Source organism: Eucyclogobius newberryi, unplaced genomic scaffold, assembly GCF_026437365.1.
Source record: "Eucyclogobius newberryi isolate DKJ021-1_F unplaced genomic scaffold, fEucNew1.0.hap1 SCAF_11, whole genome shotgun sequence".
In the NCBI taxonomy this organism is placed as follows: domain Eukaryota; kingdom Metazoa; phylum Chordata; class Actinopteri; order Gobiiformes; family Gobiidae; genus Eucyclogobius; species Eucyclogobius newberryi.
The window spans coordinates 8521964-8546712 of record NW_027315735.1 but is presented as its reverse complement, the minus strand read 5'-3'; the positions used below and the strand labels follow the sequence as shown (position 1 = coordinate 8546712).

The 24749-nt window shown below is 41.0% G+C and overlaps 1 protein-coding gene and 1 long non-coding RNA gene across 2 annotated transcripts; both read left to right on the top strand.

The window, feature by feature from the left end:
- The first annotated feature begins 1145 nt into the window (after nucleotides 1–1145).
- rab33ba (RAB33B, member RAS oncogene family a) lies at nucleotides 1146–24492 on the top strand. The gene is made up of 2 exons (XM_072435416.1): nucleotides 1146–1625; nucleotides 23209–24492. The coding sequence occupies exons 1-2, from the start codon at nucleotides 1398–1400 to the stop codon at nucleotides 23695–23697; spliced, it is 717 nt and encodes a 238-aa protein (XP_072291517.1). The 5' UTR covers nucleotides 1146–1397; the 3' UTR covers nucleotides 23698–24492.
- LOC140349181 (uncharacterized) lies at nucleotides 10905–11994 on the top strand. The gene is made up of 3 exons (XR_011924521.1): nucleotides 10905–11143; nucleotides 11334–11580; nucleotides 11662–11994. It is a non-coding gene; the product is annotated as an uncharacterized lncRNA (long non-coding RNA).
- Nucleotides 24493–24749: the final 257 nt, after the last annotated feature.

The following is a 24749-nucleotide window of genomic DNA, read 5'->3' as shown; positions in this document are numbered from 1 at the left end:
GCAACATGTCGTTTGAACCGTTGTGTGTGTTGTGGCTGGGCATCAGGGAAAGCTGGTCCAGCCGTAATTGGTTTTATTGGAACTTCAGGGAGTGGAGAGCTTAAAGGCCCCCTTCCACCTGTTCAATGGCGCGTTTTTAATGTGGGTGTGTGTGTGGCAATCGTCGGGGCGACGATTAAAAAGGGCGTGGCAGAATGTAGCAGGACTGTCTATTGTCCACCTGCAGGTAATGACTGAGGTGAGGTCACGTTACAGAAGTGGTGACAACGCTGGATGCGAGTAAAATGTAAATCTGAAATGTGACGAATATGTGTTTTAATTTATTAAACTAACTTATCTAATATCATACAGCTTAATAAATGTACACCATTTTTGTATCTTTGTCTCTGTCCAATCATTACAGTCCCAATTTACCTGTGTGACCTTTTATGACGCGGGATTAACTAATTAGAGGGTTCCCTGTCCCTTACTCTAAAAACAGGGTGGCGTTGTTGTACATGTGAAGCAGATACTGTGGGTGCGAAGACGGCACGACCGCTCGTAATGCCACATTTGTCAATTAATTTAATTTAATTTTCTACTGCTTGTTCCCTTTCGGAGTCGCGGGTGACTGGAGCCTATCCCAGTGACTTTGGGTTTAGGCGGGTACACCCTGGACAGGGGCCAACTCGACGCAGGGCCAACACTGTTTGTCACTTCATGTCAATTAATTTGTATGTAATAATAATATGTAATATTTTATTTTTTTTAAACATGGACTTAACAGGCAGCAAAGAGGAGGGAGGTTAGCCTGCCTGTGCCGTACAGTAGATAGGACATCAAAGCATTGGTAAAGCAGGAGGTCAAGAAAATAGCAGGGGTTGTTGGTATCAGTTGGAAAGACTTTTAGGGGTCAGTGAACAAAATATACAGTTTCAAGCTCAAGAAATTCTGAGTTTGGAATCGGGGAATGTTATCATTAAGTATTTCCTTAGGTGTCTTTATAAAACTCTGGATTATTTCAAATAACGAATTAGAATGGATAGCACAATCTGGTTCACACTCCTTTCCAGAAGATGTCAGTAATGCACCTCTTTACGTTGTTTGCCCACCACCTATAAGAAGAAGAAAATGCATCCTCATTATCTCGCGATATTTGCGTCAGCTGGCGGACGTCGTACGTGGCTTGGTCGTATGTTTACATTCAATGCAGCGGAGAATACGGTCGAGACTGGCGTTCGATACACATGCTAACGATTATCGCATACGTGGGGAAAATAATGAAAACTATTGGCAGGTGTCTTGTTCGGCTTGAAGAAGTTTGATTAGCCGCCGTGTTGCTGCGGAGAACGTCCTGCTCCTTCCCCGGGCTTGACCGCTGCCTGTGCCTCACCGCCGCTGCTGCTGCTGCTGCTGCTATGGCGGAGATCGTCTCTTCACTTGAATTCTCCAGTTCTTTGACGAGCTCCAGTCTCCCACCACCGCGGACCCGCATCTTTAAAATAATCGTGATTGGGGACTCAGGAGTCGGGAAGACGTGCCTCACATACCGCTTCTGCGCCGGGAAGTTCCCCGAGAAGACCGAGGCCACTATTGGCGTGGACTTCAGGGAGCGGCTGGTGGAGATCGACGGGGAGAAAATCAAGGTGCGGGTCTATAAAATCGTAATCACATTGATATAATCGTAATCGTTAACTAAACTATACATCTGGACTCTAACTAATACATTTAAGTAACAAACTGAGTGACATTATTAGATACAAATGGCAAGAATAGTAGAAAGGATTAAACTACAGAGCCCAGCTGGTGACATTAGGTGCGGAGAATGTCTAATTCGTGCCATAAAACTACTATTTCGTTTTATTAGGCCAGACTCTTAGGACAAAAATCGTCCCGATGAGGGACTTTTTAAAATTGTATCCAGGGGCCGGAAAAACGCAAAAATCGAGTAGTAAACAAGGACTGATATGCCCATGAGTGGTCTTGAAAATTAGAACTAAGTGAGCTCTAATTTTGAGTGAAGACCCCGCGAAAGAAAGACGACTCAGTAGTGCCACCTCAAAAATCGATTAACCTGGCCTGACGCCAAAATAATGCTCACTCCACTAAAGTGCACCTCGTTGTACTTTGGCATCTCCTACAATTTTCAACGAAAACTCTTCAAATTTGGCCACAAAACCCATGAGCAATTAAATCTTATCAGATGATATGCCTTCAGGTGTGGCCATAGTAAATTATAAACAAAATTGTAATTTTTGGAAAATTGGGAAAAGAAAATATTGGAAAATGTCACTGGAGTGTTTGTGAATATTTTAAAGTTGAAAGCAATGATCTGCAAATTAAGTGGCTATCTAATAAAAGTTCTCTAGCGCCTTCTCCAAATTAGATTTTTAAACATTTTATAAAAGGCAAACTATTTGTCATAGAAAACTGAAAACATTTATAACGGGTTAATTTGTGATTGGGCACAATGTGACAAAATCACTTGACACTAGCTTGAGTTTTTATAGCGGGAACATTTAAATTAAAACATTTCTCCCACATACTACCCCAATTTTGACCTCCTAATGTTAAGGAAAAGTTGTTTTATTTAACGTTTTTTATCAATAGCCTAATATTGTTTATCATATAAACAATAGAGAGAAAAAATGAGAGAGAAAATCTGCTATTTACCTAGACCATTTAATACAGCTGAGTATATTGAAAATAAAATAAACTGGCCACAACGATGATTGTAGGTTGAGCTTAACCAGAACTTCCTCTCTCTTGCTTCTGCTCCTTGCCTTGACTCTCTCTGCCTTCTCCATTGCGTTACACAGCACGCACTTTTGGGCGCTCTTCGGCGTGACAACTTGTCAGACTTCGGGAAATCAGTAATTGACGGCGATGCATGGCAGTGTTTACGTCTTTTCCTGTGCAAATTTCACGATCTATGGAAGGTTTAAGATGGTCTAGAACAAAAAGGATATAGTATGTGAGCGCTACATTTTTTATGAGTCCAGTACCGAATCACCGGTGTTTTGGTTGAGCCAAAACGTTTTTACAATTCCAGAACTGGTCCGGCGTACCGGTACGCATCCCTACCTCCATACTTTATTTTTTTTCACCTTGGATTGTCAGTCAAAAGGCTTGAAAATGTGCCAACATGAACTACACCCATGTGCAATTAGAGGTAATTATTTTGATTTTTGATATACACACAAACCGGTTGTCCCCAGTTTTTATTTTAGAACACTTTAACAGTGCACTTTTCTTTGAGGGAGCTTGAATAAGAAATAGTAGTGCAAAATTTGAAATAAATAAAAATAGCAGCTCAACTTAAAATACCCAGCAGGCATGTAAACAAATAAGCAGTGCTTATTAAATGAAAGTGCAACAGTGTCATGAAGTAAGGCCAGTAATGTGCTTTTCAGAACTGCACTCTTAATTCTCTTCTGGCTTAAATAATAAAATGTACCGTATTTTGCGCACGAAAAAGGCGCACCGGATTATTAAGCGCACCACCAGCTATTTGTGTACCATGTGTACTGGTCCATACATAAAGCGCACCGGACTATAAAGCGCATAAGATAAACAAAACAGACGGATAAGTCCGAGTCAGTTAAGCTTTATTAAACGCGTTCAACTCATTCAGATCAACATTGTTCAACATCAAAACACACTCTGCTACCGCTAACAGACACGTTAGCATATCCAAATCAATTCTCAGTCAAGATCACTTGTAAACATGTAAAATACAAACACAGAACACACTCTGCTACCGCTAAAAAACACGTTAGCGTATTCACAACAACTCCCAGCCTCGTTCAGTTGCAACAGGTAAAATACAACACAGTCTGATATCGCTAAGATAGTTGGCATATTCACAACAACTCCCAGCCTCATTCAGTTGCAACAGGTAAAATACAACACAGTCTGATATCGCTAAAAGACAGTTAGCATATTCACAACAACTCCCAGCCTCGTTCAGTTGCAACACGTAAAATACAACACAATACACTCACTTTTTCAGTTCATTCCTCGTCATCAAATCCTTCAAATGCGCCGTGTGCATCCCGCATAGCTATGACCAGACGTCCTGATTTACCTGGGACAGCCCCAATTGTTTGCACCCCGTGTCCCGGTGCATTTGTCCTGGTTTCGCACGGACTTTGTCCCGTGTGTCCCGGTTTAATGTCTGCTGGGGCGCATAATGGTAAAAGCAGCCAAAGCGCCGATAGTGCTCCGTGCTAAAATCTCTTTGGTCAGTGTGATCCCGCATCTCGGATCCACGCAGCAGTTCAGTGATGATTCCGGCCTTTTTATTCCCACAGTTGACTGATAATTTAGTGCATTTCTTGCGATAATATAACAGATCCAATGGTCTCTTGGCAGGAGCCATCTTGGGCCAAGTTTCTTGGGGTCCTTCATTTACCGGTAGGTGTCTGCGTTTTGCCTGACTGAAAATGTTGTTTACGTTTTGACAAAATGTCGCATGCAGCAGTAGACTACTGTTCCCAGAATGCTTTGCACACATGTTGTTGGGACTTCCGGTTTCCGAAGTACTGTAAATATAGTTGCGCATCGGCGTCTCCTGTCCCAAATCTTCTTTATACACCGTGTAGCACCCAAAATATCTTCGCAGTCAGTAAGCACAACCAGAAATAAACCATATACTAAGCGCACCGGACTATTAAGCGTACGGACGGCTTTTGAGGACAATAAAGACTTTAACGTGCGCCTAATAGTGCGGAAAATACGGTATGTTCTTCTTGATAAAAACCAACATCTTTCTTTTTTGATTGGAGCCTGTTCCTATTCTCATCAAGGATATTTGACACAGAACTAAAGAGCCTCTCATTCTCTACAGAGCTGCAAGGAGCACTGATGTAGCTCCTCAGTAACAAAGCTGCACACGGATCTCGAGTACTGACGCATTTATTAGCCTTTTTGCCGTAAAACGCCGTGAAAACTATAGACAGAACAAAACAGTACATTCAGACACTCAACATAATCATTGTTAACACACAGTAACATACGAAACAGCTACCTCGTGGCCGCCTGTCACTTCGGAGGTCTTTCTTTACGTGATGGAACAATATCAGTGCATTTCTCGCTGTTTACGACATACAGTACAGTTAGCATAACACAAATTCACAATCACTTCAATTTATAATACAAACAAAAGGTACCTTGTTCATCAGGTTAACTATCACTTGAGCTGCCTTCAGCGTGGCACTTTCTCTCAATTTCCTTAATATGTGGGTGCTTCAAAATCTCACCTGCGCCAAATACTCTCGCGATAATACTTGAACATATAATATAATATCTTATGCAAATAAACATTTGAAACGCATGAATAATAATAACCAATAATACTAATCTTAACGAATATACAATTTCTATGAAAGAAAAAATGAACTTGTGCACTAACTATTTTATGACATTTACAATAGAGATGCTGGACTGCAAGTGAAGCCATAGCAGGGAACTGAGTAGCACGTTCTCTCCAGTAGTGGGTTATAGGGCTGGGTATTGCCAAGACCCTCGCGATACGATACGTATCCCGATACAGGGGTCGCGATACGATACGTATCCCGATACTTGTATGTCCCGATACAATTCCCTCATTACGATACGTATCCCGATACTTTTTGGAAAAAAGGGTCTTAAAGTTTACCAAATGGGCATTTGTTTTATTCCGGATAAGAAAATGCAAGAATTTTCATGTTTATCCACAAAGCTTATGCAAAGAACACATTCAAGTAAAGTTGCCAAACAATTGGCAAAGTCTGTGTAATGTGTGTGATGTGTGGGAGTCTGTTGACCCTCTGTTTGTGTCTTTTTGTTGTTGTTTTGGTCTTAAAATCCCATTTCTTCGGGTCGGGTCGGGCTCGGCACTAAGCTAAGTAGCGCTGAAGTGGCCGCAGCTAACGCTAAGCTAACAGGCGCTCAGCGGGGCCCTGTTGGATAGTTGTATTGTTTAACCACTCGGTTTTATTGTTTAACCGTTCGGTTTATGTAGTGTAGAGTAGGGAAGATGTGTGTGATGTTGGTGTCAGGTTTGTGTCCGTTTTTTTGCCTCCAGTTCGCCTGTTGTGGTGGCCTCGGGGTTGTGTTAGCTCTGGGGCTAAAATGGCGGTCTCGGGGCTAAGTTAGCTCCGGGGCTGCGTTGAATTTTGTATAAAAATAAAGGGGTGAAAGGAATGAAATCAATGAAAAAGGAAATCAAATAGAATGGAAAAGGGAGGCGTGTAACAGTAGCGACGTCTCGAGCCAAAATCTCTTCTTCCGGCCTGTGTACACGCTGGTGCACGGTGTGTGTCTGTCTCAGTAGTTCCGCGCTGTTTACCGCCCTCTACAGGAGGGAGCTTCTAAATGGCCGCCCGGACAATTTGTAATAAATTAACGTTATTGAAAAGTATCAATACGGCGACTCCGTATCGTATCGATACAGAGCCCGTGACGATATATCGCCGTATCGATATTTTGAACACAGCCCTAGTGGGTTATCTCTTTTAGCTTGTGTGGGCCCCTGCTGAGATGATCAGAATACGACGTGGAAAAACACAAAAGGGTGTTCGAAGGGAGGGAAGTCTGCATCTCAGGGACGTAAAAATAATTATTTCAAGGCTTGACACTGTCAACATGACGGGTACCAATCATTTGGTACCTGTCATGGCTAATTCTAAATCAGTCACAAGTGTTTTATTGATGTGTAATTTATTTGGCCTCATGCTGTCGCTGCCAACATTTGAAGACACAGTAGACACGGTGGTCTTTCCTCGTCTCCCACCTCAGTCATAGTGAAGCCAAGTGCTACATACGCTTCCTCATATTTCCTCGTCTTATTAGCTTTTGGGTGACTTTTGTTTGTTTCGTTATTAGGGACGTCACAATATTCATTTTAGTCAGGAGGAGAAATATCACAATTTTACGATTACTGTATTCACGATTATCAGAAAAAAGTAAGGAAACATTTATATTGTATTTCTGTTTTTAAACAATTAACTTTCCTATTCTTTAATACAGCGTAATTAATTTAAATATATTATGGCCACAAATGGATTAAATAATATAAAAGTATGCTTATTGGCCCCTCATTGTAGCTCTTTTAAGCTTTATATCATTTATTTGTGAGATCAGCTCCATGGTAACGCTCGGGGAGGGGCTTGAAACTTTCCTTTGGTTCGCGCCAACAACAAACAGATTTGTGAAGAATGTAAAAAGCATTTGCAGGTAAGATTACACTATGGAACTACCTGTCTCATCTTCTCTCTTTCCCTCCCTCTGGGCCGCTCTGGTGGCGCGTCCAGAGCGTCTGACGCGCGCCCCACTATTTGAGAAGGACTGCTCTAGAAAATCATGGGCACAAAACTTAACAAGATCATCATCAATCCATTTCTTGACTGTGTCCTTGCAGCCGCTGGTTTTTGTTTGTGTTTTACAGCGGTAGCACATGTGCTACGCTGCCTTCCGCCGCTGTACAACTACAACAATAATCGTCGACTGTAGTGTAGCGCGCAGAGTTTGTGCATAGGAATGTATGTTCACCGTGCTGTTTTTGCCAATTAAAAATATATTACGGCGACAAATTAGGTTCGGTCAGTATGTCTGGAGACTTTATTTTTGAGTCGGTCAAAACTGATTTTTCCGTCGGTCAGTGACCGTGTCCGACCCGTTATTTCAAGGCTTGCGAGTGCTTATAAGGGACTGTCAACAAAGTTTACCTCTGTCCGTGCTGTATTATAATGCAACATTACGACACAATTCGCCACACTGTTCAAAGTATGTCTGCTGAAGTTAGTTTCATGTTGGACAATTGCCTCCGCACCTCCAGTGGTATAGCTTCCCCTGACTACGTGCATTGGGACGAGTTCAGCGGGCACAATACTGCTGCTCATCAAGCAACTATTATAGGCTTAGGCTAATAGGCTACATATTTTTGTACTTTTATAATATATTTGTATATCGAAATTATACAAAATCCAAGGCTACTGTGACCCAAACTGCCACCACCAGTGCGCAGTTGGCACACACTGCTAACTACGCCGCCCATGCTTCCGAGACCTGGTGGCCTTCCTCGTCGGCTCCCGGTGCAGTGAACTCGGACGAGCGCTGCTGGTTCCAGAAATAAAAATGTATTCCTCTTAATTGTGGAAAACCGTTAGTACAGGCAGTGGAGAAAAATAAGCACCCTGCAATTTTGCTCTCACTTGGGACATTTTGGAGGTGTCTGAAATGTTCATCATAGGTGCATTTCTGGATGTTTCTTTCTAAAAAAATAAACTTACAGAAATCACATTGTATGATTTTTAAAGGTGCTATATCATGCAAAATCGACTTCTCAGAGCTTTTAACCTTACAGTGTTATTGGTATCTCCCATATGTGGAGACGCTGCGTGCAGGTGAGTGAAACCGTAGATTTAGCGTGTTTTACATTGGTAGAACTCACGCTTCTCAGTGCACCCTTAGTAACGTCAAAATGCGCTGGAGAAAATGTGGTAAACGGGTTTAAAATGTATATTTGCGATATAAAGGAGTTTGCGCTGCGCGTCACAGACACGGAAACGGGCGCGCGCGTCTTCTCATGCTCTCCCGGGGCTGCGCGCAGGAACGGACTCGCTCCGTCTCTCACTCCCGCAGGATTTTGACGAAAAATTGCTTCACGCGCTCTTATCTTTTGACTTAATACCGCTATTTATATTTAATTTAATGCTATTTTGCGTTGACGGCGGTACTTTATAATAATTTATTTTATTTATATTGTAGAAATCAATAATCTAAGTGCGGCAGATCCGTAAACCAAGTGATAAGATAAGATATTCCTTTATTGTCCCACATGGGGAAATTTCATTGGTGCAACGCAGGTAGATACAGAGGTAGATACAGAAGAACAGATCACTTATAGGAAGTCTGAAAAACACTTTCAGTAGATCTCCTATAAATAAATAAAAACTCCCATAGACAAATAAATAAATACCATTGCATGTGATCCCGACAGTAATTGCACATGAATATGTGTCACGACAGCACATAGATTGCACATGAATTTCACAGTAATTGCACATGAATTGCACATGAATTCCAACAGCAATTGCACATATGACAGAATTGCACATCAGTATTAGGTTAGGTCAGTATTGCGACGGGATAACGTGACGATCTCCGGGTAAGACGACTGTTCTCTGCAGTTTCATGAGTTCTTCCTTTGTGTAAACGCGGTACGGCGCCGGCCGGGGGGCGGGGCCGGAGCCGGGGGGCGGGGCCGGAGCCGGGGGGCGGGGCCGGAGCCGGGGGACTCAGAGCCAAAACACATCGCAACGACACGACGAAAACACTCAATCCAGCCGAATAAAGTCAAAACAAGTTAATTTAAAGCGATTCCAGTGCGTGTCCCGATCGTTCGTGAAGTTCCTCTTTCATATAAACGTGTATATAAACGTGTACCGACGACACGCCGTACTTTAGCGCGGCCGGAGGGCGCGGGGGGGGGCTGGTGGGCTCACTCGGAGCTAGCTCACGTCACAACAACACAACGAAAAACGCTCAAATCCAGCCGAAAAAAGTCCAAAACAGTTGAATTAAAAAACTATTCCAGGGCTTGTCCCTATCGTACAGTAAAATAGAAAAAAAATAAAATAATAACATAACTAAGGCCTTAGCTTCCGATGTTACTTCTTTGATCCTGTAGGAATTAATAAGCATTTAATATCATTGTTATTGCAGACTGGACACACACACACACACACTGCACATTCTTGCTCTGTCTGCTTTTGTCTGTCTCTGCTCCCCCAACTTCTCTGTCTGGGTCAAGGGTCGCATCTCACGACCATATTAGGATGTCCTGGATGGTACAGCCTGGTACCAAGAGGTGCCAGAGAAGATCCACCTTCTTATGAATATTCATATTCTTTGTCCTGTGTGTGAGAGGCCCCCAGATGAGGTGCAGACGTCTGATGGGAACTTGTGAGGGACAGGACATGCGTTTTTAATCTGTTAGTTTTGTAATCGTAGGGAATAAACACTTTTATTTTAACGACCATAATCTTGTCTTGTTATTCTCAGTAATTAGAACCAACAATCCAAAAGTGCTGCTGCTAACTCTTCCTTTTGTTGCTCACATGTATGTCTTCTTGGAGAAAATCTGTGTGAAATATGGGTCTAGACTTATTTATTAATTGAGAGAAGAAATACTGCATGGAAGGTGGCTGGAGTTTATTTCTGAAGTGTTTTTGTTTGTGAAAGACACTTTACTAAAGACGCTTCCAGAATTATGCTGACTTTGAAGCTGGACTTACTACAAAAGGGTGCTATTCCCACAATAAAAGGAGAGGATGGGCGTGCCTAGAGCTGTAAGTACAGTACTAAAGCTACGTCAATATAACACCTAAACTGTAACTAGGAGTGCGACTCGCGTACATTTCCTGAACATGTATCATGATTTTTATTTACATGACGAGTGATGTATCATGACAGCTACACAGCGAGTACATAATATATACTTTATATTATGTGTGTTATTACTGAGGTGAGGGTTAATGTCAGGCTTTGGCGTAAGACAAAGTTGCGACAAAAAGGTGATAACAGTTTGTTCATGGGTTGACCCCGGCTGACCCCCTGACTGTATAGATTAGCCAAAGCCATATTAGCCAGGATGGATGTTCTCAGCCACAACGGATTTCATCAATTCATGACAAGTATTTGTTATTAAGTTGTTTTCTGACACAACAAGCGATTACTAGATGATGAAATGTTTCAATACAATGTCTTATATTTTCTAGTTCATGATACTATCACTATCACTGTCCCTTTATTTATTCACATTCATACCTAAATGTTAAACTACACTGTTAGAGCACAAAAACATCCAATAAGGATGCATGGAATGAATAATTTATTTATTTTTTAAATTCAATAGGCCTTCACTCTTTTTATCTATTGTGATTACTGTGCATTTGCTTTAAGTATATTTTCTTATTTGGTAACTTTGGCAGACACTCATTATATTTCATTATTGTTTTAGCGCACATCAGGAGGCATTCAGCCACACAGACCTGCTGCGTGTGTACCTTCTCCTGCCCCATCTCTCGACACAAAAAACCCACAAAATCAGTGTCTACTAGAACTGTTTCCACACAGTAATCTGCTGGTACCCTGAAGTTACATTATGTTAGAAGAGAAGGTATGTATTCAAAGAGCAGTGCTTGTTTAGCAAGTGCTTATTTAGCAAAATAAAACCTGTTCCTCTTGTTTGTGTATTCTAATTTACTCAAGTAATCCCAAAGTAATATTCATCATTGCCTTTAGCATTCAAGTTTTTACTATAATCAGTGACACAATGCTTTTGTCGTTTTTTTTTTTTTTTTTTTTAGTTGTACACGCGAAGTTGCGACACCGGATAGTATAGTGGCAGCTCAATCATGGCTTAATCACCGGTTCAACGTCTTGGGCTTGGAGCCTCTGTAACACGTCTATTGGGTAGCATCCTCCTCCAAATCAGAACCAGAGAAAGTGGCAAAGTGGACATCTCTCATAAACCACCTTCAAGATGTCCACACACACAAGGACCCAGCATTTCATTCCTGTGTCCCAAAGACCCGAGCAAGTGGTTACAGCCAGGTTTGTATCAGTTCAAAATTACACAACTGTGACACACAAGCTTACCAATCGTTCATATTATTATTTTGTTCATTTACAAAGGAACTGTGTTTGAAAAACTACTTGTGAAGAAGACAGTGCTTGGAGATGTACAGAAACTCTGCTCGGATCACCACCCTGATCCTGGCACCATGTAGTCCCCAACACCAGCTCTCAAAATGTCTGTAGGCCACAAATCTGAGACGCCTGGAAAAGGAGAGACAATTTGTTGTGATTATTATCAACAGCATTTGCATTTTTAAAATATATTTGTATTTCTTATTGTTACATTGTTTTTTCTATTTATATTTTTATATATAACAAATAAAGCATACATTGGCATATTATCAAAGGCTCATGAAACTCACTCTTGTGTTCTCCCACGTATTTTCTCATGCACGGTAGATGTTATTAATGTTTTGTAATGCATTAATGTTGAGGCAGTTCACATTAAAGCCAGGATGGACAGTAATGCAAAAGCAGGAGGAGTGTGCAGCGCATTAATCTGCTTTACAACCTACACATGGAAGTAAGAATTTTTTTTTTAAATATAATTTTACAAAATATAATTAAAAAATATATATATATTATAATGAAAGTATTTTACTTCAAGGTTAATTGATGCATACAATCTAATATAGCCTCACATTATTACAGTATTGTATGTATTACATCATATCATGTATATTACATGCAATGTCACATGTAATGTCACATGTTAGCATTCAGACAGACGATGGTTATATTGACACAACTGGCGCCTCATACAAAGAAAATAAATAAAATTCGTTGTTTACTTAAAAATAGCAAAGCTGTATTTACTTTTGAACCAGTCCAATAAATGTTACAACTGTGTAACATAGTAAATGAAGACCTAACATTACTTAAAGTACATATACATTCTCTGTTTGTTTTCCATTCAAGTAGTAACAATTCTAATTAAAGCCGTGGTAGCAGCGATGATGGCTCTCGCCTCCCCGCGCGACACCGCCTCCCCGCGCGACACCGCCTCCCCGCGCGACACCGCCTCCCCGCGCGACACCGCCTCCCCGCGCGACACCGCCTCCCCGCGCGACACCGCCTCCCCGCGCGACACCGCCTCCCCGCGCGACACCGCCTCCCCGCGCGACACCGCCTCCCCGCGCGCGTGACTGTGTTTTGATCGCGATTGCCCCAACACTGCATTCTCTCAGGCTTTATTCTTTAGACTTTATTCTTTAGACCTTAAATTAAATTTTATTGTCTTTAGATGCAAAAAGTGTTTTTTTTAGCTCGATCGGACAAAAAACCTAGGACAAGTACAATTATGAAAAAAAAAGTCAAACGTGGTGGCGCCACTTTGATTCAACATGGCTGACTTCCTGTTTATCATACAGCGATGCTGCCAGGTGTGTTTTACTCGTCAAAGGTAGCTCTAGCAATGTTCCAAGTTTCATGTGCCTAGGCCAAAGATTAAGCGTTTCATGTTTTGTCTTTTTGAACTAGTCGGCACTGTTGCGACGGGCGTTCTCGCAAGCTCCGGGCCGAGCCGATTGCGTCTATGTCCCATGTGTGACTTTCATCAATGTTCAGGCGGTCAAAAATGCCCGAGTTGTGGCAAAATGACCATGAAAGAATAATAATAATAATAATAATAATAAGAAACAACCTGGCAAGAACAAAGACTCGTCGCATTCCATTCCATGGAATGGCTCGGGTCAATTAAATAAACAATATTACAATTACCTTTTACCTTCTCTCTTTCGGTGTACATAGACCGATTTTTTTCCCGCAGGTACCTAAACAAGAAGAGTCAAACCCAACTGTACTAATACGACATATACAAATTATATTAACGTTAGTTTATTATTTACCAAACCGCAACGTCCTGCTGAAGTCATCAAGGTACCAGTTCAAACTGGTCTGATTCTGGATCCAGGACATAAAGCTCAGCACAGCACACCGCCATCATGGATACAGTGTTTATTCCAATGTACTGCTATAAAGCTTAGCTTATCTTATCTATTTACCAGAGCTCGCATCTCCACTTTAGGCTTGCTCTTTGAGAGGGTTAGTGCCAATCTCCAACTAATTTGCATTTCTATTTGCATTTCCGGGTAGATATGGGTGATATTTTACAAGTGTTGCTCATTGCTTATTATTATCAACAATGCCCAAGAGTAGACTATGAAACGGGAAAAATAGCGAAATCCATCCATCCATCTTCTGCCGCTTTATCCGGGGCCGGTCGCGGGGGCAGCAGTCTGAGCAGGGACTACCAGACTTCCTCCTCCCCAGACACTTCCTCCAACTCCTCCGGAGGGATCCCGAGGCGTTCCCAGGCCAGCCAAGAGACAGTCTCTCCAGCGTGTCCTGGGTCTTCCACGGGGCCTCTTCCCGGTGGGACATGCCTGAAACACCTCCCGAGGGAGGCGCCCAGGAGGCATCTGGAACAGATGCCCGAGCCACCTCAGCTGGCTCCTCTCGACGTGGAGGAGCAGAGGCTCTACTCCGAGCTCCTCACCTTATCTCTAAGGGAGCGCCCAGCCACACGGCGGAGGAAACTCATTTTGACCGCTTGTATCCGTGAAATGATAGATGAAATAAAAATGTGCGTCTTCAACATATTCAAGCTAATTTAAGCCAATTAGACGGCCTGTAACATGTCGGCATTAATGTCCTGTTTTTCGCTGCTATTGTGGCCCAGCTCGTAGTTTACAGGCCTCGTTTAGCCAAATGCTGTCTTCATGGGAACGATTTGGCTAAATTGTTTGAATGTTCTGGCTAAATTGTGGGAACTTTTTGGCTAGATTGTGGGAACGAAAACTATTTGGTGGGAATTAGATAGTAATTTGTGGCCACAAATTAGAAACTTTCTGCACCTAATGTCTCTGGAAGGGCTACATATTATTCGGCTAATTGTTTGTGGAATCGGCTAAAACATACTTGTAGTCGTATTTTGATAAAAAATGAATACAAATGGCAATTATCGTAATTGTTATCAAATCTGAACTTTACACACTCTAAAACACATTTATCAAAACAAAGGCAATAAAAAAGGTATTTTCAAAGGACAGAAAGGGTCGTCAGTAAGAGAATTATTATTATTATTTAATTTTTTGTACATTCAGTTTGTATCCAGACAATTGGGGAGACCAAGCACAACCCTGCCTCACCTCTCCATTTAAAATCAGAGTTTGTCAAGTGACCGCTAATTTTGATTCTTGATGTTGGGCTATCGTAGAGAGTCTCAATATTTTTTTTATTATTAGATTAGATTTTTTTTTTTATTATTATGCATTTTTATATTTGCGCCGTACTTTTAAATAAATAACAGCTAAAAGGCTTTTTTCAGCATCCAGACTTATTGTTACAGATTTGTTTTGTTGATTTCGTATATGGTTCATTATGCGTAAAGATAAGATATTCCTTTATTGTCCCACATGGGGAAATTTCATAAAGATTGTCTTCTGTTATTTTGTGTTTGTTGTTAGTTAATAAACCCAGTCTGATCATTGTAAATAAAATTTGGGGGTATTTGTTCAATTGTTTTGGGTATAATTGAGAGGTATACATGATGGTCCACATTCAGAATTGAGATTGGTCTATATGAGGCACAGTCAAGTCGATCCTTCCCCTCTTAACGTATTAATGATATGATGGCTAACCCATGATGAAAGGTGAACGTATTCAGAAAAGATGGTATTTCTTCTTCTTTGTTTCCTGATATATTTGAAAACAGAGTTGCACCTGACATTTGAGTGGCAATTTCTTCCACACTACACACTCTCTTTAGAGCAGTGTTCTAGACTTTGGGATTAATGCACAGGCTTATCTCTTCTTTGTCTTTTTTATGTGATAAGACCCTTGAAGACTGTGGTTTCAGAGATGGGAGTGACGACTCCTTAATCATGTTGTCGAGCTCTGCTTTTACTCGTTTCTGCATTGCCAGTGGAATGCAATGAGCTGGACAGACAACTACCTGAACTGGATCTGGATCCAGTGTTATTGGCAGATCCCCTAGCTCGTTGCTGAACACATTCTTGTATTTTTCTTTTATATTTTTGGCTAAATCTGTTTTAGTCTCTGTGCTGATCTTTTGAACTGAGTCTCAAAGGTGCATACATGAACAGAATCCAAGCAGTGGTAGTACATCACGCTCTACTTGGAAGAAAGGTAGCGTGTGTTGCTGTCCATCAAGGTGACATTGCGATGTGACAAAACCAGCAGAGATTGGTGTTTGTGCAACATTTTATGATTTCACGTCCCGAAAGCTTTTTGGCAAGTGTCTGTTGCCATTACATTGCATTTAGCACCTGTGTCAATTTTCATTTCGCTGTGTTTGTGGTTGACATGTAGACTCACTAAACATCATGATTTGTGCATTCAGTTTCCACAGATACATGTAGAAAGTGTCTGTGACAGTGTAGTCTGGCTGCTCTACAAGTTGTGCACAGGTTTCCTGCTGTAGCATTTTGTTAAACATTTATTTTCTTAACATTGACTGGCCTGACCTTTTGAGACACTCTGGGTCCTCTCTGGACTCTGCTGGGGGTGAGGGCGGCTCCATCACCTGGCGCCTCAACTTCTGCGACATAGACAAATGAACGCTCCCTTTCAAAGGCTTCTGCTCCTGCGAGATTGAGGAAAATGTATGCTTCCAACTTTGCCCCGTGTGCCTCCATTTCTCGGCTAGGTTTACTTAAAAAATGAGCGGGTCAGGTCTGCGAAATCCTTCCATCAGAATCAGATTCAGAATCACGTTAGCTAGTGGTAATGTTTATTTTTTGGGGATGTGCTTAAAAAAGACGGCAAGAAACTCACAGGCAATAGGTCCAAGACATCTTCTGACCCCATCTAAAAGTCTTTGATAAGGTTTAGTTTGTGTTTAAACACACTTTGTAGTAACAGTGTTACAACCTGGCTTTGTCAGCAGAGCAGGACTACTCCTCAATGAGTGTACCATATGGCAAATAGCGTATACATAATCATTACTAGAATGATCTACAAAGACATTGTATTAAAATTCAAGCCAGTGCATCTGGCCAAACTGATGGCAAAACAACAACTATAGTTTAGATACTTATTGGAGTGCAGATTACACTTGTAAAATAATAGGCGCTTGGAACATTATTAAGGCTGGGTAAAAAAATCAATTTAATCGATTTTGGATCAATGTAATTAAAATTTTGCTATATCGATTCATAAGGCATGATATCGATTTCCCCCCATGAATCCACCACCCAAGGAGATGGTGGTGGATTTCCGCAGACGCCACCCCACTGCCCCCTTACCAGTGAACATCCAGGGAAGGGATATTGAGAGAGTGGACTCATACAAGTTCCTGGGTATTCATCTGAACCACAAACTGGACTCGTAACACAGACGCACTGTACAGGAAGAGCCAGAGTCGGCTCTACCTCCTGAGGAGACTCAGGTCTTTTGGAGTGACAGGGCCACTCCTGAAGACCTTCTATGACTCTGTGGTGGCATCAGCCCCCCCTGTACGGTGTGGCCTGCTGGAGCAGCAGCATCACAGAGAGGGAGAGGAGGAGGCTGGACAAAGTCATCAAGAAGTCCAGCTCCGTCCTGGGCTGCGCTCTGGACTCGGTGCAGGAGGTGGGGGACAGAAAGGTCCTGGCTAGATTCACATCTATGCTTGACCATGAGTGTCACCCCCTGCAGGACACTCTGTCCGCTCTGGAGAGCAGCTTCAGTGAGAGACTGATCCACCCTCGCTGTGTGAAGGAAAGGTTTCGCAGGTCTTTCCTTCCTGCTGCTGTCAGACTTTATAACAAAATGTTAGTCCCGAACACTCGCAATACTGACCTAACCATGTGCAATTCCGTCATATGTGCAATTACTGTCGTGATTCATGTGCAATTACTGTGAAATTCATGTGCAATCCATGTGCCGTTGTGACACATTCATGTGCAATTACTGTCGTGATCACATGCAATGGTATTTATGTATTTATTTATTTATTTAATCCCTTGTTGGGTAATAGGAGGTTTTGTCTATGGGAGTTTTTGTTTATATAGGCCATAGGCTGTAACTCAGAATGTGGCTAGAAAATGAATTTCGCTCCACCACACCAGGACTACTTGTCAAAAGTGGTTTTCCAATCTCAAAGATATACTTGAGCTGGGGGCAAAAGTTCTCTGCATGATTTCTTCCAGTATTTGAGAAAATAGGTGTCGAAGTTGCCAGTTTACCCAAATATGTGACAAATTGGGGTGTACACCCATCTTCATACCTTCTTATTTTTTTCATTCTGTGATTGATTACTTCAGAAATTCAGATTCTCAGAGACATTACATCCTCCAAGAAAGTAGTTAAGTGGCGAGACTCTGGGTGCTTCAGTTTTTGTGCAAATGTAAGTTAAAAAAACTGTTTTTTTGCTTGTTATCGTTACGCACTTAAACTCTTACTCCACATTTACTATTCAACTGAATGCTTCAACAATTACAAATTCTCTAGTCTTGATTCATACTACACTATAAAAACAATCTAAAAGTAGTATTTTAACCCTTTCAACACCAGTTGCCCATTTGAAGAAAGCAAACATAGGCTATTGGTAAAAGTTTTATTCTATTGAACGGATATCATTATCTAATGTATTTATAATATGAACAAATAATTACAATGATAAAAGCAGTATTTACATCGTAATAAACAGGCTAATTAACATGTGTATCTTTCGATCTAGTATAAGGCAAACTTTCTGCAGAATAGGATATACATACAAACAGAGGAATGATATAAGTATGATTGATGTCAATCTGTAAGTACAACACTGGTTTGATTTTTACCTTTTGAGGACAAATATATATCTTGGCAAATGACAAACAAATGATCAACCTCCTCGGATACATTTACCATGTTAGACAATGTCAATTCATCACTAGCACCTACACACACCAAGCTAGTAAGTTATAAAGTTCAATTGGCACAATCTTTCTGGCAGATAACATTTAGATCCTCTGATGTAGGAGGCCAATTTACATCCATCCTAGGGGCACTCTTGACCGCTTGTTTCATCCATCCTAGGGGCACTCTTGACCGCTTGTTTCAGTAATACACCTGCACTGTAAACTGTCCTTGAGAGCTCTCACAGTGCTGCATCTTTACCACTTTCTGGCACCATTTCTCCATCACTACATGACATCTCAGAAACTGACATATCAGTTTCAGTTGAAAAATCCTGGTGGAGAAGTCCTGTAGTCTCAGTGGAAACCATTTCACTCAGGTTTCTTCTTGGTGGTTTGTGGAAATTCAGCTGTGGGAAGTCTCGCTGTAATCTCTTCTTCAGAAGATCGGATCTGTAAAAATTCATAAGTATTGATAGATTACTATTTTATTTGTGTTTCAGTTTTAGAATTATTATTTTATTTGTGTTTTAGTATCCTATGTTTGTTTATTTTTTGTTGTGTTTTAACAGGGTAACCACTTTTCTCACTGGGTTTTCTCTGTATAAATAAGTAAAATGAATGAAAATATGTAGACTCCTGTAGCTAACAGGATTGATTTGATCTTGAATGAAATTCCATGAATAAACATAGCTGTGATGTTTATCTGATCTTCCATTTTTTTCTTTCATAAACAATAAGAATAATTTAATTACCGATAACTTCCATGACCACGGTGTTTTTTGATGAATTTCTGGAACAGGGACAAGAGCTTCTTCATTCTGAGGATTTCCTGGTTTTCAATCAGTCGTGTCCGGATGACAGTGTCACAGAATGCTGTATATGCATCGCCATACTCCCAGACTTTAAGTCACCTGTATAAAGCAAGGAAATGCAGTGATTGGTCAGTGATTGAAATATACTAGCTCACTACAAACAGAAATTTGCTTTGATTCAAACGTCTTTAAAATTATCGTGTAGTCATTACAATTATTTTCAATTAAATTATACATTTATCTAAATATATATATTTTATTTGATTACCAAAATGTTACCTTTCATCACTAGTCTTCTTTGTCAGAAAGCTTGTGTATTCTTTGTAACACCTCTTGTGATAGAGGTGCCTTCAATGGCAACACAATCTTTACCTCTGGTACACATCAGGATGGATTCATCTGCTCTTTATTCAGCTGCTTTGACCAAACTTCCTAGTAAAGGATAAGTAAAAGAATTTCAATCAAGAGTGAGCACAATCAGTAAACAATCGCCAAAGTTGTATTGCCCTTTTATTCAACTCACATCATCATACAGTCTTACATGCATTACATCTACACCTACATGTAATAAACTAGGCACATATTATAGGCACTTATAGAAAGTTTTCAAACTTCCTATAAGTTATCTGTTCTTTTCTTCTGTATCTACCTCTGGATCTACCTGCGTTGCATCAATGAAATTTCCCCATGTGGGACAATAAAGGAATATCTTATCTTATATATGTATATTTTGGCCAACTTATTTCACTGTGATTAGTCCTATTTACCACGAGCAAGAGAAAACACACATGCCAGAATCAGTATATAATCTACTCACCAGCAGTTAAAAGTTTCAGCTTGGACCAATTTATCTTTTTGTCTTGTGAGCCTCTTTGATACAGCGATCAACCTTCTTGCAAATTATGCAAACTGCAGGAAGTACATTGCTTGACTTTTTAGATGATTTTGTCTTAACATCTGTGGTAGATCTCAGTCGTTTGGGAGAAGGTGGCAGAGTAGATGTGGTAGATTCAGCGTCATCGTCACCCTCTCCCTGCTGCCCACAGACCGACTGTTTTGCTTTTCAGCACTAGTAATTCGTTTCTTGTCAATGAAACGTCTATAGCATGTAGGGTGAAACGTCTATAGCATGTAGGGTGAAAGCCTGGCTTGTTACTCTCCAGAAGATGAGCAAGATTTCCGTCCGAAGAAGCCACAGAAGACGTAGGATAGTTTTGTTTGGCGAAGTCATCATTGTGTACACAAACAGCTGTTGCTAACGCGCGGTCTATTCCGTCAATTTCTATCCACTTCTGAGCACAAGTCACCAGCTTCCTCCAGCGGACAACAGTCAGTGGCTGTGTTTGTTCTTTTTCTACCGCTGAAATGTGTGTGATGCACGTGTAATCCATACTTTCATAGCGTTTTCTATCGGTTCGAGTGACAACATGCTCCATGGGAGCAGCCATGTTTGATGTTCTAGTAATCTCTCCCCTGATTGGCTGATTCAGAGGCGGAATGATTCAGGCGTAGGGATATTGCACTATCAGGCTGAGAATATAGTTCCGCATTTAAGTTATCGCCGTAAAAAAACTGGTGCGATGCGAGTGGAGAACTTTTGGTCATGAGCTAATAGTACAATGATAATTTTATATTTGAAGTAATTTTTTAGTCTTATGACAGGTGTAGTGAACTTGAACAATACAGGCTACAGCCTATGGCCTAATAGGAGATCTTCTACTGAGTGTTTTTCAAACTTCCTATAAGTTATCTGTTCTTTTCTTCTGTATCTACCTCTGTATCTACCTGCGTTGCATCAATGAAATTTCCCCATGTGGGACAATAAAGGAATATCTTATCTTATCTTAACCCCAGTAGTCTTGTGCGTGGCGCAGCAGTGGCGCGTTTACGTCCGCCTGTCAAGCGTGCAAGACGCAGGTAAAACTCAGCTCAGCGAGCCGTCCCAACTCAAGTCTGACGTCTGGAACCATTTCGGATTTAAAACAACAAAGGACAAAGAGCCGGATAAAACCAAAGTGGTTTGCAAGATCTGCGAAGCGGAGGTCAGTTATTGTGGAAATACTACAAACCTCAGAAACCACTTGACAAGGTATCGCACTACGCTAACGTTAGCTTCCGACAACAAGCCGTCCGGGGCAAAACAAAATGAAACTGAGGGAATCACTAACATTACCAGCCGATTCTCCGCTGGCCATAAAGATAACAGAAGCCGTCGCAACTTTTGCCTGCAAAGATTTACGCACCCGTACTCCTGACGAGCCACACCGCTAATAATATGGCCGTGGCTGCAGAGCCGCGGCGCGGTCAAATGGCCCAGCAGTTTCAGGAACCGCGGCACTGCCATATAGCCTCATGGCTAACCCTAACCCTAACCTTAACCCTGACCCTAACCCTAACCCTAACCCTAACCCTGACCATAACCCTAACCTTAACTCGGCGCGGTCTAAAACGGCGCGGTCAAATGGCGCAGCAGTTTCAGGAGCCGCGGCACAAAATAACATGGCAGTTTCGGCCACGCGCCGCGGCTCTGTAGACACTCCCTAATAATATAGCTAATATGTTGACGGGGGCCATACAGGAGTGGGGCAAAGACCCAGCAGTCGTGACGGACAACGCTACAAATAATGGTTGGTGCAGTGGAGATAATGCAGCTGATGCACGTCGAACACACTGAACTGAGCCTCACAAGCAGGTCTAAAAACTACTTTATATTTCAAAATTTTACTCTTGAGACAGTTTTGTTTACAGCTGAAGTTTAAACTGTCCAATTTACAAGTTTGCACTTAAAACCAGTTTATGGTGAAAAGAAAAAATAAAGTACATTTGTATTTTGTAACACAGTTGAGCCATTTTCATTATTTAAGAGCAGATTGAATTGAATTGAATCGAATCGAATCGTGATTAATCGATTCAGGACGTTATGAATCAAAATCGAATCGATTTAGGAAATTGGCCATGATACCCAGCCCTAAACATTATGTGCTGTGACAAAGCTATAGCATCAAACTGAGTGTGAAAGACCCATGTCAGTAGTGCACCAAGTACTGTAGTCGCCATTGCTTTGAGAAAACATGAACAAAAAATAAAAAATGCATCTAAATTTGAAAGCACTACGCTTTAGAAACAAAGCAAGCTGATCCCAAGTCAATCATAACTTGCAAACTGTAATTCACCTTTTAGGGCAATTAATATAGCTGTCGGGAGAAGTCTGCAGTCCGACTTAATACCAGTTAAGTCACCAGTTACATGCAATACAAAGTGTATTGCTGCTTTGTAAAACAAACCATCAAAATATATTAACTTGTACGCAAGAAATGGGGAAATGAGTAAGCAGATGCCGGTCATCTAATATAGCCTTATTGGCCAACTGTGTGTCACAGGTGTGACGTTGTTGGCACATTGTTGTCAAACATGCGCGAAGGGATTTAGTCAGTGCTTAAGCACCGCTTCTGGCAGTCAGTAAGAATGAAATAGAACTTCTTTGGAAATGTAATCCTGAAGAGGCCGGTCATGGTAATAAACAAATGCACAGGGCCAAGATGTGCTCGTGCATGAGGTTTGGTGGTAGGCATTCACTCAATAGGAGCAGTGAGAGTGGGGAGTGAATTTGCACATGCGCATTAAAAAGTGTGCGTGTGTATATTTAACATTTTTATTTTTTAAATATACATGAACAACAACACCAAAACAAGAAACACTACCAGAGAGCAGGACAAAAAAATATATTATAATGATACAAATAATGAAAAATAATAATTATGGCACAATATGATAAAACCTAAATAAAATCACAGTACAATCAAGTCCAACATACAAGTTCCAAGTTTTAATTAAATCTGAAATAATGTCAGGGGGTGAGGGCCTTTATTGCCCTGCGCAGCTTTAATTATTATTATTAGTATTATTGCTGCATATAATAGACTTTTTCCCTTCATTGCCCCTATCAGATTCAGCTGTGGGACACGGCGGGTCAGGAGCGCTTCCGAAAGTCCATGGTGCAGCACTACTATCGGAACGTCCACGCCATTGTCTTTGTGTACGACGTGACCAACGCAGCCAGCTTCCACAGCCTGCCTGTCTGGATCGAGGAGTGTCAGCAGCACGCGTTGGGCTCTGAGGTGCCACGCATCCTTGTGGGCAATAAGTGCGACCTGCAGGACTCCCTCCAGGTTTGCACAGACACAGCGCAGCAATTTGCAGACTCTCATTCCATGCCACTGTTCGAGACCTCGGCCAAGAGCCCGGGAGGCCCTGAGGAAGGCGGACACAGGGACAGCGACCACGTAGAGGCCATCTTTATGACTGTGGCACACAAGCTGAAATCACAGAAACCTTTAGTACTGAGTCAGCTGCCTGCAGAGTCCCGAGGGCCAACGGTCAACCTGAGCAGGGCCCTAGAGGAGGGGGGTCGGGGCTGGGGCTGCTCCAGCTGTTGAGATAGAAGGGTCTGGAATATGACATTTGTGCTTCTTTTTATTAGGGGGATTTGACATTGTCTATATGTAATACTTTGGGGAGGGATACAGTATTCTGGAAATGGTTCTTTTCCCTATAATGCTATGACAAGCAATGATGGGAAGTAACTAAGTTCAGTACAGGCACTGGAAATATGTATTCAGAACACTCATTTTGAATAACAGTATTCCAGTACAGTTACTCTTTAATTTGGTGGTATATAGAATTTACTTTGGTTACTTATTTAGTAACTTATCTAAAACCAGAGGAATCATTTGCAGTGTTTGATCACACAAGAAAAATGCAGCTCAAGTGCATTGGCAATTTGTTCTTCTCTAATGATTGATAAATAAATGCAGAAACAAACAATGTAACAAACAAAAGTTATTTTAATCCTATCTAACATTTTACATGATAATATAATATATCGCATACATCTCAATATGTAACAAAATAAATGTTAATGCAGGTATTCAGTATTCTGTAACTAAATACAGTTTCAACGTATCCTTCACAAAACTGAAGGATACGTTGAAACTGTATTATGTGTGTAATAAGCAAAGGGTCATGTTTTTCTGTGACAAAAACAATGCCTTTTGCTTACAATTTTCCAAAAATGATGTAATATCCCTACAAATTATTAACTTGAATAGGTTGCATTCACATGACCTCATATAGTTTAAAATGTAGCTAGTGGCCAGCGCAGAATTCTATAGATGTTGCCGTTTAACTTGGGCCAATAACCAATATTAGGCCAATATTTTCTGTACATTGTTTGATTATTTTAAACACTATAATTCTTTATTTTATGTTAAATATTCAAAAGAAATATTGCTGTTAACAAATTTCATTTTATATAAGTTATTTCTAAATTTAAGGATAACCTCCACACACGATGCCCTTCATTTGGTGAAAAAAAAAGGGAAACGTTTGATTGTGTGTTTAGTTATAGGTAGGCTATAATATGATTATTCTGTATTTGAGTTAAATTTGCCTTTACAATTTATAAAATAAGTATTTGAACACCCTGTGT

Excerpts from the sequence above, each read along its gene's own strand:
- rab33ba (XM_072435416.1), top strand. The coding sequence starts at position 1,398 with ATGGCGGAGATCGTCTCTTCACTTGAATTCTCCAGTTCTTTGACGAGC. Across the intron at positions 1,626-23,208 it reads TCGACGGGGAGAAAATCAAG|ATTCAGCTGTGGGACACGGC; the intron begins GTGCGGGTCTAT and ends TGCCCCTATCAG.